The sequence below is a fragment of the Halictus rubicundus genome, chromosome 1 (genome assembly GCF_050948215.1).
Source record: "Halictus rubicundus isolate RS-2024b chromosome 1, iyHalRubi1_principal, whole genome shotgun sequence".
Classification (NCBI taxonomy): domain Eukaryota; kingdom Metazoa; phylum Arthropoda; class Insecta; order Hymenoptera; family Halictidae; genus Halictus; species Halictus rubicundus.
In genome coordinates, this window is record NC_135149.1 from 32,746,864 (window position 1) to 32,766,177 (window position 19,314).

At 36.4% G+C, this 19,314-nt stretch overlaps 2 protein-coding genes across 2 annotated transcripts in view; one reads left to right on the forward strand and one right to left on the reverse strand.

The window, feature by feature from the left end:
- LOC143362371 (protein gooseberry-neuro) overlaps positions 1-16,449 on the forward strand; it is a 28,594-nt gene extending 12,145 nt beyond the window's left edge. The window contains exons 4-6 of the mRNA XM_076802485.1: positions 11,977-12,173; positions 13,021-13,447; positions 14,922-16,449. Coding sequence (XP_076658600.1) covers positions 11,977-12,173; positions 13,021-13,447; positions 14,922-15,145 — 848 coding nt within the window. The 3' untranslated portion in view covers positions 15,146-16,449. The remainder of the gene's footprint in view (positions 1-11,976; positions 12,174-13,020; positions 13,448-14,921) is intronic.
- Positions 16,450-17,121: 672 nt separating this feature from the next.
- LOC143361276 (guanine nucleotide-binding protein subunit beta-like protein 1) lies at positions 17,122-18,965 on the reverse strand. The gene is made up of 4 exons (XM_076800546.1): positions 18,606-18,965; positions 18,344-18,522; positions 17,829-18,147; positions 17,122-17,665 (listed from the first exon to the last, which is right to left on the reverse strand). The coding sequence occupies exons 1-4, from the start codon at positions 18,747-18,749 to the stop codon at positions 17,366-17,368; spliced, it is 942 nt and encodes a 313-aa protein (XP_076656661.1). The 5' UTR covers positions 18,750-18,965; the 3' UTR covers positions 17,122-17,365.
- Positions 18,966-19,314: the final 349 nt, after the last annotated feature.

The following is a 19,314-nucleotide window of genomic DNA, read 5'->3' on the forward strand; positions in this document are numbered from 1 at the left end:
AAGAAAAAGAAAAGACAAGACGTGGAAAAGGACAGGTATATGCTTCGAACGTGGAGAATGTGAAGAAAGAGGCAAGAAGTAACGATGAAGGAGGGCAGCAGAGACCGCGGGCCCCATGAGGGTCCCGCGGAGATCAAACGGGCCGCCTGCCACACGTCGGCAGTGGTGCTCATTTATTTTTACCCCTGTTCCTTCTCACCTCGCTATAACACCTCATAGACATACCTATATTGACGAATAACTAAAAAACTATCCGACTCTAACGTGTTATTACCTATTACTTTCGGAACTGAAACCTTACAGTAAAATAGACAATTCTAAAAGTCCAATCTGTACTAATTTTGCATGAAACACTAAACAGAACACTTTGAAGTTTCGCATACTATCGAAAGAAAAGAACATACCTATTCCACTGAAAGCGTTCGAACGTCAACGCGTAAAGTGGTTTCAAAAGTGTGGAGCATTCCTATCGAGTGTGCAAACACGTCGGAAACAACATTTCAATTTTCCAGAGAGTTTCAGAGCTGGAGCATAAATTTGAAACGATTACTCGTAAAGAAGAGTAGTTGAATGTGTTCAAAAAACACAGATAAAATCAGCACGAATCGCAGCGAAAACATTGAAAGAACATTTTGATGCAAGATTCGTGACACGAATATGGGAAAGAACAAGTCTCTTCTGTCAAAAACCGAAATATTGAAGCTCGTTTAGCATTTTTAAATAGATACAAAATTAAACCACTAATTATAGTAATATCTTAGGCCCAGTTAATTTTGAATTCCACGAGGAAAAGGATTTCAAAAATGGCACTTAAAAGAAGCTGTAAAAATTGTTAATGGAGCACTGGTGATATGATGGTGTGTTACGTAATGTAGCGTTAGGTCGCTGTGTCGTGTTAGAGGACGAATAAAGGTCGATCTATACCTACTATCCGCAAAGACACGGAACGGTTTCGTTCAGCATATGCATTCGAATATACACGTATGCATACGTATGTATGCAGGTGTTTATACTATTCGATCGTATCGGCACAGACACGTATCGGAAACTAAACAAAAGTATTATTAAAGTACAATAGTGAACGGAACTGTTCCGTGTCTGTGCGGATGGTATAAATTATCGTCCTTTAACCAGTAATCATGGAAAGAAATACATATAACGACGCACTTGACAGAAACAATTCAACAAGAATTCTCAGGTATTTAACCTCTGCAGGGACGAATTTTCCAAAGTAGACAGAAGAGTTACTGTCAGGTGCAGGATTTAAAAACTACTGATTTAATACCTTTCAAAAACTAATCATTTTTTGAAAGTTCGATCAAACAACTTGAGATTTTTTTCTTTTTTCTTTTTTTTTCTTTTTTTTTTTTTTTTTTTTTTGTTTTCTTTGACATTAGAAGAATCAGTTTACTAGGTAATGTATGAAAAAACTTAATTAAAAATTACCATAGGTCGAAATTGCGAAAAAAAGTGAAGGTCACGATTTTGAACTTTTCTTTATCCGTGCTTATTTATAGATCTAAATAAGTTATACTAAATGCACAGAGTTTCGTCCAAATCGATTGAGGTTTCTATGAGCTATAAATAATTAAAAATAGCAAAAATAAGTTCAAAATTCGAAGATTTTTATATTTTACAATGTGTTCGATGAAACGTTGTGCACGTATGCATACAACTCACTTATTGTTAGATTTACAAAAGACACGTTTTAAATTTTCATTATAGACACATTACCTGGTAAACTAATCATACAATCTCAAAAAAACTCGAGTCGCTTGGTTCAATTTTCAAAAAGACATTAGTTTTTAAACGGCGTCCACTTAATTCTGTCCCCGACTGTACATGTATAATAACTTCTTGTTTGATTCAAATATTGCCGGTGCTTCCATGCGGCGAATTGTTTGTTTTTACCGTTGAGCAATTCTGTTTTTCTCCAACAAATTTTAATTTTGTTTTGCTTGGAATAATTTGAATTATCATATGTGCCAAAATTAAATCCGAAATAAAATACTGTAACTAGTAAATTGAACGTAACAAAATTCAAATATTAATCGTTTCTTAAGTTCAAATTAATGGAAATTCGTATGTCCCTCAAGTTTTTTGCGATCCTGTTTTAATAAACATCTAAATAATGATTTCCGAAAAATGGTTTCATCAGTTCAATGTTGCTCCTCGCTCTATTTTTGAAATATAAGAACACAACGTAAGAAACAATTTTTTTCAAATATAAGAATAATGTAATTTCGTCCAACATAAAAATTGAGTATAAAAATAAAAAAATATACTAACAAGTTATACTAAGAAGATAATATATAATTAAGCTTTCTATCTTTACAATCAGGTTCGATCAACATTTTCTTATACTTGTAATTATAAGAGGGAATTCAGCAATTTTATAATCAACAATTTATAACCGTAAACATTGCGACGAAACTCGTAATTTCGAACTTAAAGCTACTACAAATATATGCGTATTTAACGCGTTTAACGAACAATTAAATCTCAAACATATATTATAACGGATATTATGTCATTTTAACATTGTATATGCTTGTCCATATTGAAATGATGTATGTATTGTAGTTATTTCTTTCCATAATTAATTAGTACTCGTCCTATAATTAACAGTATTATTATAATTTAAGATCACATATGTTAATTAATTGAACGTACAATGCAGCGGAAAATAAATGTTAATAAAATGCTGATGACGACAGGTGTTAAACCATTAAGGAATATTCTCAGAGTCTTCTCGTTCTTTAGGAAGTGTTGCGGACAGCTTTAAAATTGAACCCTTCAATTAAAGATATCCATCGTGTTGTCCGCGTTCAAGTATTCATCGATCTTGTAAATGGCCGTCGTTAACGTTTAATACCCCTTAATTAAAGCTCATTACATTAAATTTTTCTTGTTCGTGCTCTTATGAAATTATCACTTTTAACAGTTATTAAAGTTACACGATGATAAGGTTATATCGTCCAATTAGACGTTCCTGTATAATAATGAACCATAGAAATGCTATGTAATTTTTCATTTAAACTTATTCTCTTCGAATAGTGTAATAACACGTTTCATACGTATCATGGTTTTAACGGTCATTGAAAATTCGGTATTCTTCTTCGGTATTTTCGATCGTATTATTAATTACACTATAACCGATACAATAGAATCATTAGGGAAAAATAATTTCATACTTCAAGTTCAGAAAATATATTGGGCATTTTAGGTTATGTAATTACTAGAACTGCCGATCTTTATGCAATTTCTCATTGTCATAGTTTACTTTCTAAAATTTTAATCAAAGGAAACGTCTCTAAATACATTAGTTTACTAGACCACATGTAATGAAAATTTTGTAAAAATTGCGTTTCATCTGAATTACAAAAAAACAAAAAAACGTAAATGGTAATATTCACAACTTTTCATTTGGGTTTGTAACGAAAATTTAAAAAATGTGTTTTATAGATCTGTGTCAATTATACGCAAAGCAATAATTTCCAGATGAGAGCTTAAGGTTGAAAGTAGCAAATCTTCGGCTTTGTCAGAGAATTTTGCGCTTATGTGATCATCTTCAAATGTTTTTGGCTGATTGCAACGTTGTCCGATTTGGATGAAATTTTCAAAATGTACGAGTGTCATGCAGTACACTATTAAAAAGGTTACATCGCTTTGATGTAACAATTAACTTGTAATTTCTGAAAAAATTTAATTTATTTATAAATTTTGAGTGTTTGAGTGTTGGTGTTTTTTCTGACTGATTGTGTAAGATTGCCTAAGATTGTATGTAAAAGAAGGGAAACTATCTGTTTGACGGTTGCAGTAACTAGTAACAACAGAATCGAACGATCCATTTGTAGATATTACGTAAAGGGAAAGAGAGATGAAAGATGGGGTGAATTCCGAAGGGATGCCGAAAGTGGAAAAAGTTGAGTTGGGGGAGGGGGAAGTTGGCCGTGATTCGTGATAGGGAGCACCTCTGAGCGGATATACTCGTAGCACGGCTACGGAGTAGGGTCGGTATAGGTGTCGGCAGGCGAGCAGGAATGACACGTAACCTGTGGCTTTCTCATTCCTTCTTATTCCGTTCCTTTGGCCGAGGCCGCCGACGAGGGATTAGCCTAATGGGTCCTGCCCACCCCTCTCATTCCTCTCCGCGTGTGTTATATGTATATCCATTCTGATCCTTTACACCACCTCCGACCTCCTACATAATCGGAGCCCGCCATCCGATGAACAACGCCGCTAAGTGATTCACAATCAGGTTTATTGATTGTATCTGATGATCGACGCGCTACGGAATACTCGACATTGATTTAAGTAATCTCTGCTCCTTAACTCTTTACTCGCATGCCTTTGCTTGATTCCACGCAGATTGCTCTCTCTCTCTCTCTCTCTCTCTCTCTCTCTCTCTCTCTCTCTCTCTCTCTCTCTCTCTCTCTCTCTCTCTCTCTCTCTCTCTCTCTCTCTCTCTCTCTCTCTCTCTCTCTCTCTCTCTCTCTCTCTCTCTCTCTCTCTCTCTTCTCTCTCTCTCTCTCTCTCTCCCCCCTCTCTCTCTCTCCCTCCCTCTCTCTCTCTCTCTCTCTCTCTCTCTCTCTCTCCTCTCTCTCTCTCTCGTAAGGTTTATTGGAGATGTCGATTATTTCTTAAAAAAAAATTATAGAATACAGAATTCGTTTCCATTTTTTCGAAGCATGAGAAAGAAACGAAAAGTTAATTTAACCCTCCGTAGTTTGCGTAAACTTTCGCAGTTCGTATGTTACCAAACCGAGGATATAATTTTTGCAACTATTGAAACTCAGATTAACATTGAAAAATGGGGACAATTATTATTAGTGGTAAATACTGCTGTTAAAAGAATTGTGCATAGATGTATCATACTTTTGACAGACAGCTTATACATATATGTACATAGAAACTGCGCGATCGAATTGTAGAATTCGAAGAATGAAAAAGAATGGAAGGAGATTGGACAGATGGGAAAAAGAAGCGACGTCAAAGAAAAGGGGCAGCTTGTCTAGAACTGATATCAAGCTCTGTATCTAATATGTTATGCTGCGAGGTGTTGTGCCGACGCGTCGGTGTAGTCCTTGTCACATAAGCATATAATCCTTTTGAGATTGAGAATATACGGCGCGATTCGTCTAGTGGTTCACATTTGATTATCATCTGTAAATGATATCTCGTCAAATCACTAATGTAATAAGTCAGATTAAAGGACTCGGGCTACAGAGCGCGTTTACGTCAAGGGCATACCATTGTGAAGTATTATACCATCAACCAAGTCCTTTTGACCAGTCTGGAAACATTTCGTTGGTCGTACACTTTATGGAAAATTATTTCGATAATACACTCGTCAACTGTATTAGATCTAGAACGTATGAAGATCAATAGATTTTTGCGAAGAATTTGATACTCTATCGATTCCTGATACAAAAGGTAGGTCTTTCCATTTAAAGATATCAAGGTGACCTTGAAATGTCCGAAACGCACTGCCGGCCTTCACGCACTCGTACAAAAATATTTACATCACAATAGTTCCCCCTCTATTCCGTGCAACTTGCGTATATACCATTTTTTCATATTATTAGAAATAACGTAGGTTACGTGATTCACCCTGTATGAAGTGTCTTATACATTTATCCATCGGTGTAAGTCGATCCACGACGCATAAGGTCACCCACTCTTACTTGTTGAATTTGTTTCTTTTCTCTCTCTCTCTCTCTCTCTCTCTCTCTCTCTCTCTCTCTCTCTCTCTCTCTCTCTCCTTTTTTTTTCTAATTCAAAGAATAAAATATAGATTGCTGGGTGGGCTCCCGGGTACTACGGTGATGAAACAGTCTGAAATGTTTCGGTTACGAGCAAGAGGGTTAAATAAAAATGCAAAAGATGTTATTTACAAGGCAGCCCGCCGTACGACACGTATTATCAGTGCCCCTGAAATTCTTCGGCCCTTCCCCAACAGTCTCTCACCCCTCGAGAGAACGCTGACAGGAAGATAGAGTGCGCTCTCGGATGTCAACCGCTTCGCGGCTCATTGTTGGCATTTTGAAGACATTTGTTACCATTTAGGGGACCTCACACACGCTCTAAGACCCCCTAGGACCGCTGGAGGAGAAAAAGGTGGGACAGGGACGGGCCGGCTACATTTACAGCCTACGAAGGTGCGGCACCTTTTCCACCATTCAGAACGCGATTCGACATGCGGAAAGCAAAAGGAAGGCGCAGGAAAGCACCGACCCCTCCTGCAACACAACTGATGTAAACGAGTATACATATATGTAGTATATGTGTATGTAGCTACCTACCGATGTTTCTGTGCACCCGATATATATGTATACATATATATATATATGTATGTATTTCCCCACTTTCGCAGCGACACGATATATGCACAATATACCATCCTCCATCGCGATTTTCCTAACTGGTACAACATCTTACTCAGAGAGACGACGCGACGCGACTAAAGTCCAATATTCAACTTTGTTAAAAATAAATGATTTTTGGATTTACTAATAGTTTTTATGCCACCTAAATGTTAGTCAGTGGCAATGTGGATGGTATTTGAAGTTGTGTCGATTACAAACAGACTCGAATCTGTCACAAGAAAATACAAATCAAACACATCACATCAAAAACATAAGATAACATTTTTCTTGAACCAAGAAGAACAAAAGAATGTGAAAAACATTCGCTTTTCATGCGCGTTAATGTACATTATTGTCTGCTATTAATATTCTCATTTTTAAAATATAGTATTTGTTTTGTAGTTACCAAGACATGAGCAGTGAGCAGCTAAAATTCACTATGCAGGAAAGTAAGCAATTTATTCTTTCTATTAGAAGCCTAACGATTGGAGTTCAACTTTGATCCATTATTCTATATTTCATTTGATTGTAGACACAATCGACAATTTGAAACAAAATCTTTGATTGTACATGTAGCTACGTGCGGTACGGTACAATATTTGTGTTACTCGAGCACCGAGAAGTTCGGAGACACCGATTTTATATTAGAATCGTGTTCCCATAAATGTACACGACATATGTAGTCGGTATATTGTAGTCCAGATAAACAATTGATTTCTATGATTATAAAAAATTCTTTAAATTGGTTAACTCAACCTACTAAAGATGATGTAAATAGTATAGATACGTATAGACGAGACGCTAGGTCTACTACTACTAAAGTGAGAATATATTACAAGCAATTCTTCTACACGTTCGCGCAGAGCCTCCGTAGTATTTCAGTTTCGTTACTCGACGCGAGAGTCTCGTTCATATGTAAACGTATTGGTCTTTACTCAGCAGGGATGCTGACCAGCACATTTCAGGATGACGTTGCTCCAAAAGAGATATTTGCTTTTGACTCCACAAGTCCTCTCTAATTGATTACACGCATCTTTTCACGCGTTCTATTCAGCCGATCGCATCTCTTTTCATCCTTGAGAAGCCGATATTGATTGCGCCTATCAACGAGCAAACCCGCCAAATAGTCGTAGGTCGCGGAGCGGACTCCGTGTGAATCGGGTAATTCGCTGACTGGACATTTGTCGTGTGTCAACGGACCTTGTATATCAGCTTCTGATTACGTTCTCCGCAAACTGACTCGCAACTCGATCACGGATATTTAGAAATGTATGCCGCACGCTGATATCGAGGTATGTACCATGCGGTGCTACGCTTTGAAACATTTCAGAAAATTTATACCAACGTTATTAATATCCGCGAATGTAAGCGCAAAGCATATATGTATGTACACATCTACGTATCTACGTATGTATGTATGTACGTATATGTATACATTCAAGAAATTTTGACCAACGACCGTTGTTCTTAACAGTGCGATTCGTATTATACTTTCACCTCAGCAATCATTTAATTTTGCTCTTAGTAATCATTTAATAGAATTATGTGCTCTTACAGATTGAAATCGTTTAATTTTGACGATATTCTCGAGATTTTAGTCCGTACTGTTTCTCTACTCGGTCCCAATCTACAATTGTCCGAGGGCAGTACTTTCCTTTCAGTATTCTGTGAAACTCGTGTCATTGTGGTACATCGAAATGTTCTCTTTAGTGTTTTATACAAAACTAGCACAGATTGCATTTCTAGAAATCTATGACTGTGTAGCACAGTTCCAAAATTCTTGCAAAAAATGCATCAATCGGTATAAGTTTACACGTTTCCGAAAGTTTGCCTGTAGCGTCACACGGAAGCGCGTGCGAGCGCGCGCGCACACACACACAAACATACCTGATGGTACGAATGCCACATAAATTCGAAACGAAGGCTTAATATCCGCGTGAGTTTCCTAAGGTACAAACCGACAGAAAACTTTTGGTGATTCGTTTGGCGGCACCTTTACCGGCCCCTTTACGTTTTCACTGTGACAAACGGAAGAGAAAAAGAATGCATCAGAGACAAGTTGCATTTACCGTAAAGCCGACGGGTACCCGGTTTAAACTCTTGTCATATCGTGGCAAGACAGTGTGGAGAACATGGTCAACTCAAACAAAACAAAAAAAGGGTCCGCCGATATTTCATTACGATCCATTATAGCTATTACGGAACGTTGGCGTTGGTTCGCCAGCATACGTTATTCTTTGTACAGTGGTGGACAAAAGAAAGTTTCAAGTTAATATTTCTATATGTGAGAATTGGTTATTCAATTTTTGGTATCATTCATCTAATTTGGATCCGCATATCCGCAACAGTATATGGCATAAAAATTCGTTTATTTATTCGTCTATTCTTGTTCGATATATGCAAGGTATGACAAAAGTAACTACCCCTGCGCTATAGTGGTCAGCCACCTAATAGTAATACAGCGAAGGGTTCGATTTAAGCAAACCCTCGGGACCGTGTCGTTGCTTAGATCGTGCAGTTCTACTATTTTTCGCGAGCTCGCCGGCCGGACCGCGAGAAGAAATCCGAAGGTAAGGACAGCGGGTGTAAACACGGAGCGTGCGTCCGAAGGCGCAACAGAAACTACATAGTGGCTATCGATGGGACAATGCTAATGCAATAACGAAACTTTTTTTACTTTTACCTGTTTTATCAGGGCTGTAATGATAGAAACTCTATCCAAAGACATAACAGACGCGTGTACATACGTATACGTACAGTATGCATCGACAGAGGAAATAAATTGCAAAATTATTAGACTAAATAAACTGAAAAATATTTTCAAGCCCTAATAACAAGGTACCCATTCAACCCATTCATATGTATTCGCTTTTATAATTTGCTATGCTCTCCTAATGATATCACAAAACCGCTCTGAACTGCTCTCCGTTCGTTAGACATTGATTTATGGTGTGAAAATAAAAATTCTTTTAAAACATCTTAAATGCCAACGTTATACAGTTATTTATACATTTTAGTTGGCTACTCGCATCTGCAGGATGGAAGATAATAACCTGGACGCTTGTACCGTTACGGTGACTGCCTTCATAGTTTAAGAAAAGTAATACGGTCTCTTTGGAATAAGAGACTTTTCGCTGCTGTTATTTTTCAAAAATGATTCGCTAGGGGAACCTTTTGTCATGCCTCGTGTTCGAGTACATGTTTCGGTCCATCGCATCGGTCAAATGCTATTTAAGCGCGTCGATTCGACAATGTTTCTCGAATTCGAAAAATAAGTTCAGTCTTCACGGTATTTAATTCTTCATCGCGAAGCTGATCCGCAGCTAGGCAAACAGAATAGTGAAGTAATCCTGTATTGACAACGAGCAATCGAGGTGCGAGTAGTTCCTTGTCATAACAGACGTCTCTTCCCGATGTCTTCTTCGTTGATCCCGTCCGCAAAAGGTACACGCGAGACACGTCGAGAATCGACGTCAAATCGAGCGTAAGATTTGATTTCACTTCGCCGATGGATCAATGAGTTCGCTGAACGAACAAACGGTAGAGCTTCGGCAGGTAAAGAGCTTCTTCGACGTTGAGCCACGATACTTGTAACGGATACAAAAGGTTTCGTTCGGATGCTCGATTGAACGATAATGGGACAAAAAAAGGGACAATGGAATAGAGTCGACTTAAGAGCAAATATGTCCGAAGTAATCGCAGCCGATCATCCTTTTGGCTTACTTTCCCTCTACATTATACTCAATGTCTTTTCTATTATTGGCAACAAATAGCCATACAAGTACCCCATAGCCTGGTCCAAATAAACCTAAAAAGACCGAAAAAAAGAAACGCTTTTCAACAATATTTCAAACCCAATGCAACTCTTCGTTCAGAACCTCCATATCAAGTAAACTAAAATGTTTGGAAGTGCCGTCAAATTATTTTCTTACAAAGTATAGTTGAACATATACGACACGAACTATTTAAAAGATTATTTTAACACCGATTTTTAATTGATCTAACAACACGATTTAAACTTTTCCATTAAAGTACCTTCGAAACCGTATGTATGTATACATATGTACGTCGCGTCGCGTCGAAGCAAAAAGGAATAAGGTAAAAATTAAACACTACCGACCACCGACTAGATTCAAATTGAATAAAAGTTTCAGCAACGTGATTAGTTTTTTCATAAAACGAAAAATTATAGACGTTCTTTTTTAAGCAGTGTACAACGGAATACAATAAATATTTCATTACAATCTCAATAATCGCAAAATAAAAATATTAGAATGCGCCATTTTGTCGCACAACTTTGTATACATCAAAACTTTATCTCGCCGATCTACATTTTAGTATAGTATACATAAGTCTTACAATTAGATATAATACATACATTGTATACAGTTACATTATTGTATTGCAACAGGACGCTGTAATAGTTGGAACGTATTATAAAAAGATGAACGGACATATACGTATGTACATATATGTAGAAGAGAAAATCAAGAAAACTGCATACCTAATCACCTCAATACTAAATACATCATTTAAATATATTCAAGTGAATACAAATGATACTTCGAATACTATGAGATTCTTTGTCTCTTTGCACTTTGATCTTTGCACTTTTTTTTTATCTCGCTTTTAATAAAAATTACAAATAGAAATACCGAAATTAGTAATAAAAATAAAGAATCCTACAATTAAACATGATTCAATATATTAAATTTCAAACGATGTTCTTTGTACGCATTAATCGTCATCGTTAAAAGTTCACTTCTACGCTTTGTACTTTCTATAGCAGATTATAAAGAAATGTATATAAATGCTTTAATGTTAATATTTAAATAATGGTTCGATTAACGACATTTTCGTCGATCTAGCCGTCGCGTCGCGTCGGCTACACTACCGACGATTGCGTGTGCGACACCTGTCGTTTTGTCCGGTATAAGTATTTACCTTATCGCAAAAATTGCCTTATGTACACGTGTCAAGATAGTTGGTATAGAGTTGGAATAGCAAATGAATGCGAATAAACTATTCTACAAGCGTTAACTCGTGGATGTCCGAAATCTCTCTCGATTATTTAAAAATGTCTACTCTTAACAGTAGGTAAAACAATACATTCTCGTATTATAATAAAACACAATAAAGATATCATTGTATGTTGTAATAGAATACAATAAGAATTGTTTTGTGTAATCAGTTGCTGCTGTGTTGTGATCGAAAAAAGGTTTTTTACTTGTTATATTATCTTTTCTTTTTTTTCTGTTTCATAAAAAATGCTGATTGTCGCGAATATTTAACGTTGGTAACGAACGCTTTAGAAGGAGTTCTCTAGTTCTTTAATAGTCTCATAAAAATTAATCATGTAGGGTAAGGGACCGAATTACAAAAGAGTTTATTCAATTTTTTCATCAAAATCAGTTAAATCAGTCAAAATCAGATATATATCTTTTTCTTAATATTCATCGTGCTTTAAAAGTAAATACATATAATTAATATAGGCACAGTAGTTGCCCCCCCCCCCCACCCCTCCCTCCCCCCAGAGTAATTTGGTTCCCTTATCTCACCTGCTAAACAGAATTTTTAACTTATAACGCAACAACTGTGCAAGTTGCAGGTCGTTGTGGTGACGAATCCGATACGGAAAGCGAGCCAGGTATTCCTTTGAAGCGAAAGCAACGTAGAAGCAGGACTACGTTCACCGGAGAACAACTAGAGCAACTGGAAACTGCGTTCCAACGGGCGCAATATCCCGACGTCTATGCGAGAGAAGAATTAGCTCAAAGAACTGGCCTTACGGAAGCTAGGATACAAGTGAGTATATTTGCATATCGTTTGGCACCCTTGGTTCGAACTCTTAGGCAGTCCTCGGTTCCCATCACGACCCATCACGTTCCTATTTATCCATTTGCGAAACGAATGCGACCACGGACAAAAATATAATGAAGTTTCTACGAATACGTTTGTCTTCCATTTATTTTAGAACATATTAAAAGCATATCACGTGAATTCACATATCGTAGTTTTAATCACAATTGTCACACTCGCGGTGTTCGGGTCTTTTTTTACCCATCGTGAACGATCATTGCTACAGTACTACGAATTGTATCGTAGATATAAATACAAGGTGATATTTTACACTTACCCCGAATGTCACTACTCAACACTTGAAAATTTCAGGTTGATATCTGCAATTCCTTCAGAGAAAAAGCAGCTTTTAACACTTTAGTTGCCCCTGATCCTGTATATTCGAATTAATAAATGTGGAAAACGCTTTGTAAACGTTTTTTTTTTTCATTCCATATCCACTCACGTATCTACAGTACCGCTCATCGTTATGCGAACGGCACTGATTTTATACTTTGCCCTGCTTTTCAAAAGTAAGTACCTATAAATATCCCGCGTTATTTTTAGCGTAAATAATTCTTCATTGAAACAAAAAGTATCATTCGTATTATTATGCAATCGTAATTACATGGATTCTAAATCTGACATGTTGTATCTGGGGCACTCCATTGAACTTTCATAGAATATTCTAGAAGTTTGCCCCGTGAAATCTACAATTATAAATGTGACGATCTTCGTCATTAAGAATCACTGGAATACAAATGGGAACATAAACTGGATATCTTACTAGAAAGAAATGTCTTTTGTGTTTCAGGTGTGGTTCAGCAATCGTAGAGCACGGCTACGGAAGCACGCTGGCAGCATAGCTAATTCGGTGGCTAGTTTACCCTTGACTCCCTGCCAATATGCAGCCAGTCATGAACTGGCACAACTACCGCAAGTGCCTCAGATGTCGGCTGGTATACCGCAGGTACCAACTTCGTTGCATCACAGTCCAACATCGCTGCAACAATCGAACGGCAATGGTGGACACCAAATCCCAGGGTCGACCACACAAATACCAACTAGCACATCCATCAGCCAAGTGCCAGCGACGATTAGTAGTGTCCTTCCAGGTCATGCGGTGTCCATTTCTGGGCACTTTAGTTCGTTGCAGGGCCATCCGATGCAGATCGGACAAGTCCCAACGATTCAACCACCAGCAGCTCACGGCGCACCAACAACTCTTTCTCATAATGCAGGTTCGTGTTGGCACTACTTTTTCTTCTGTTTCTGCCACCGCTTCGAACACCGTCGATACAGGGTGTACCAATAACTTCGAGCATCTTGAATATTTCCGTTATTTCTAATACAGTTTTCTTTCGATAGAAGACCACGATGTTTTCTTCGCAACAAGAAAATCTCTAACCCCTCTTCTTCTTTTGAAGTTACCCGCTCTCGATACCGCTCAATGCCAGAACGAAACGGTATGTCGAAAAGAATCATTTGTTCTGGCGAGACAAAGACAAACAGACTTGAATCTGATCGAAGGTCCTAGTACTCGACATCCGACACAACAAATCGTCAAATATTCCATATATTCTCAACACAAATAACACCTAAGCTGTTACATATTGTTACTTACTAGACTGCGGATTTTATGCATTTATGACAACAATTAGTAGGTGTAATTTTAAGTAGCAAAAATATTAGAAAAATTTGAACATACCATTATATTATTTTCAATCTGCTAAACATAATAAGAAAGAAAATACAATAAATTTCTATTTCACTTTAATTTTATTGCAATTCATGTAAAAAAATCATCTGTTATCTCTCGGTATTAGATGCGATGTATGCAGGTACGCGTACACTTCCTTGCATACAACATATGGGTTATATACGTATGTATTTATTATTTTCGGTAATATTCGATACTAAAATATCAAACGATATAAAAACTGCAAGTTATACTGTTTTTGCGTGCAATGAAATTTTCTTAAAAGTATTTATTTAATCTTGTTGCATAAATAATTACGTTTATTATAACATAAGGTTTTGGCAATACATATACGGAAAAGGTTTTTAAAATGGATTTAATATAACAACTATGCAAACGATATTATAAAATGATATTATAATATTACACAAAACAACGAACGTCTTCACATTACAGAATCAGTGACACATCTGATTAATTCTTATAATGCTAATAGTACTAATATAATGTAAATGTAAAGTGTCTGAAACTGAAATACATCAAATATGATTGTACTACTATATTACTAAAATGGTAAGTACACTGCCATCTACCAGTGGTTGGATTAGCTACTCCATAGACGAGGTATAAAAGCACAGTAGGGGTATAGAAGTACTGTACCAAGGCACTGGTACAGATTTAGGAACATCACACTGTGATGATCACAGACGTTGCATCTTATGGGCTTTCCTGTCTAGACTCTAGGCTCTAAGAGCTCCCGTACCATTTCAGTGTCGCGCTCAATGTTACCGATAGTTTACGGATTTAAGCGTATTAGCAAGAACTGAATATTCCGTATACTTCGTTTTTACTACGGGTGATTAATAATACGATTTGGAGGCTACACAAGTCCTTTTCAAGTTTCCTTTTCAAAATGAACGACAAAATTGGATTCTGCAGACTTTAGTTAAGTTATGCGGCATTTTATTGTTTAAATAGACATCCAGGATTTAAACGATGATATTATTCGCTTCTAGGAAACCCTGATTGGTGTAGAGCACAACTTGGTTGGGGACAGTTCAGTCATTTTCAAGGAGAGTATACGTCGAGCCATCAACATTCGTCACATGCAGGACATCCTGGCACATCATCTTCTGGTACCGTCAACTCTGTATCCTCTGCCGAGTGGTACGATCAAGGTTATGACTATACTCAACACAGTCAACTCAATTATCATCGAAGTGCAGGCGGAATATTTTAAGAACGGATAATTATATGCACATTTGCAAAAGTCAATCGTGAAACTTATTTATATTTTACTTATACAATAGATCTACTTTTGCATTCACGCCTCACATTTCTTTCTTTTATATGTTTCCGTATCTAAACAGCATTAAGTATCTTCTCATTTTCTACGTTCTGAAATATTTGCTTTAATTTTTTAACAGAAATCTGACTGTGTATCAATAAGGAGGCATATATCAAATGCGTTTATGTTTTTCTTTTTTTTTTCTTTTTCAAATTGCGAAAATCATGCAATAGCCGTAAAATAAAACACATTATTCAATACGCAGCATCGTTAATAGTCCAATGCTTATTACATTTTATATTTATCGTTGACTTCGTTAGAACGCTTCAAACGGCGAACCTCGACTGGAATAAATTAGGCGTAATTTAAATCTACTTGCTCAATGTTAATTAGATGTTAACTCGAATATTGAGAAATGAAAACGAACTTAAGAACAACAATTAAAATAAAGAGTTTTTTTTTACTAAATATAGAATATTTTGTAAATACGTGAATTTAAATATTTTTATACGTAACGACATTGATGTAAATATATATTTGTATGCAGCATGTATATAAAATAATACGTTATTAATAAACAACTGTACTTTTTACGTACTTCCAACATTTCATAAATTATTTTGATATGTTATAATTGTATAGCGAGTCACAGCGAAAATCGTGCATTACATATAAAAATATGTTTCGTGTAGTAAAAAAGTATAGGGATGATTCGGAAAAAGAAATATAACAAATATACATATATCTATAGTAAATGTATCTATAGTTAGTGTGTTTAAATGTTAAAACAAAAGAACCATTCCAAGTTACCAAAAAACGGTACTATAATTCAGTCTGAAAAACATCTCACGCCTAAAGTCATACATATGGAAAATATTGTTTTAAACTTTATTTAAATAAAAAATTAGTACTTTTGTGGGTATCCTCGACTATTTTCCACAGCATATAATCGTCTTTGCATCGATCTCACCAGTTTCTCTGTTAAATCAGCTCTGGGTTTTGTCCATTCTTCGATTAGACCTTTCTTAAATCACTCGAGCTCGTTGATGCTGTTCATATTTTCGCGGCGCACGCTGGCGTCGCCTTGCTGTCCCGTGATTGGCCCGCTGGTGGTGGTGCAGTCGGAGCGTTGAGTGTGGTTCAGCGATGATGGGTAACGAAGCATGTACGTTTTCGGGGTTCTACTGTATCGGCGGTGTGGTAATGTGGCAACCGCTGGCGGTAGTTGCGGTAACACCTGCTACGGTGATGCGGCGTAGTAGTCGTTAACGATAACAATTTTAAACCTACGCAATACGTCCAAGCAGAAGCAGACGTAACACCTCCCCCCCCCCCCCCTCCTGCGGAAGTCCTGCATTCGGAAAAATTATTTTTCTTCTGCAGAGTCAAATAAAATTTTTTGGGATTTGGGTGTTGCTTTTCCGACGTTTCAATCGGAATAGCATCGATCGGGAATAGCTCCGGCGAGGTCACGTATTCTAACAGAATGTTTGAACATTGTTGTACATCTGCGGGAACCGCACTCACGCACTTCGGCGTCACTGGCGTCGCTTTTTGTTTTTAGATGTAGGCAGAAAGGCACTGCAACACGCGGCCAACAATCGTACTTAGTAGGCTCCAACCGTACGCGATGTGGAGGGCTATTCAATTCAGTATTATGTTCACGCACGTTTTCAAAAATCTGTAGGCCATGTAGATCCAGAAGGTTGAACATAAAGATCGAATTTTCGACGTAGCCTCGACTGGAGGTTCTTTGTGCGGCTTTCTCAGCGGAGAAACATTATGTGCTCCTTGTTTCGAGTTTCGAAATGTCCTCTTGCGAGTAGATTCCTGCGTTCGCAAGGTTTTTCGAGTCGAAATATTTCCACGATTTTCATATCTTTTTTACACGGAACATGAAGAAATGAGTGCACATACATTGGTAATATAGTTACTGATGAAGGCTTTATTCAACATAATACCTGCACATATTTTGTCTTTATAAATTTGTATAAAAATGTACAACAAACAATTATTTTACTAAACAATTAAAACATGTATAACTCAAGTACAAGTATAACTTTACATTGTTTGCAGAGGGATAATGAGATATATGCCTTATTCTAAGTTCTATAATGAGCATTTTATAATTAAACTCTATAATGAACTTTAGTTACTTGCATTTACGTCAAGTTAATTGTAAATATTCCACAATGCAATGTATCCATCTTTTGCAGCTGTAGCCATTACATGTTTATCGTAAGTCTTTATTATATCTGAGGAGTATGCAATGTCCTGTACCGTATCTCTATGTTGGTTTAAAACAGCTAATGGCTTTAAGTTTTTCCACGAATATATTCGAACACTATTATCCCATCCTCCAATTGCTACAATCCTAGCATCAGATCTTATAGCGATTACAGAAGTACCAGGATTTTTCAATTTAATTCTTGTTTTATCGCACAATACATGATCTTTTGACAAAGTAAATACCTACAAATGAGAAATTTATTACTATAGTAATGAAACACCAAAGTTATTATACCTTGAAACATATAGAAATCTTATTTTATCAAATAAAAGTACAATACATAAATAAGTTCTCTAGAAATTTCTCTTGATAGATATAATTTTCAATAAAAATAAAATAGTTTACCTGTAACTGATCGGAAGGACCAGCAACAATACCTTTCATCAAAACAGTATCAAAATCCAAAGCCATTGGGCATGGTTCTGTTACTAAATGATTCATAATCTTCTTTTGCCTAATGTCCCATAAAATTAACTTGCCACATTCATAACCTACTAGAACTAAATTTTCCTGTTTCAAGGGTTTGATCGCCATCACTTCTCCTAAATTTTCAACATTTGGAGGACTCAGTTCTAATTCCATGCTAAATGTATTTGTAGATAATATTCCAACTTTCGATTCCTTAAGTGGTACAAATAGTTCATTTTGAGAAAATGTTTTAAACCTGTCATAGATGTTTTAATTTTAATAAATTTTAGAAAATTTCTAAAACTAAAACTAGCCGTATCACAATATTATAATTTTATGTAGTTTATCCTATTAAATAATTGCAATTCTCTTCTTCTAATAAAGTTTCTCATTTTATATTGTATATATAACGAAGATAATTTTATTTCTATACATATAAATATCAAAAATACCTGCAATAATGATAAAAATCTATGTCAATTGATTTGTACTTGTTCCAATGGGATTCTGTTCTTTTATATGCATTTATTAAACCACATTTGTGCTGTACAAATAGGTTTTCTTCATCCAAACTTTGTAAACTTAAACAAGACTCTTGACCTGATTTAATCTGACTTAATTCTCGATTTGTCTTAAATATGAGAAATGGCATTTTCGATTGAATGTAAATTATAATACGCTAAATCATAGGAAAAATCAAAAGATTTTATTTACGTCTAAATTCCAAATATGAACGTTTCCATTAGCAGTACCCGCATAGAGGACCTCTACATCAGAAGTTACTTGAAAAAGTATAGAATGAATACTTCCCATATTACTTCGGAAAAGGTATATAGGATCCGGAGGAAGCAATGCCATTATCACGAAACTTTTCTGACCTTGTTATACCATGTATACGTCGAATACTGTGGTATATATGGTATACTATGCTAATGGGGCTCCACAATTGCAATCAACTCGGGATATATGGGATGTAGTTATAGAACCTTGACCATTTTTCTTCCATCGTTCTTATTTGCCGGCGACTTGCCGCCATTTGCCGCCATTACAGAATGTAGTGCATATATGTAGTTTACTTACATATTCAGTGTCGATCACAAAATATCAGAAGCGAAACTCCCGAGTTTTGTCGGTAACCATTTTCTAGCGCGAAGGCAAAGAGTAGGGATACAACAAGAGGCGACACGTCGGCCGGCACCACGGCACCTTTCACGTCGCTGGATCGACTGACCCTTTAAACTGGTTGTATAAGCAAGCGGGAAGTTTAAATTCACTGGATTTAATATTCTTATTTCGTATCATTGTCTAAACATTAGAAATTATTTGGTTTCATTTAGAATGAAATATTTATTAATGGGATATTTCTATTGTCCTACAACAGAAAACAATATTTAACAGATGAACACAATTTCAGGAACTGAAT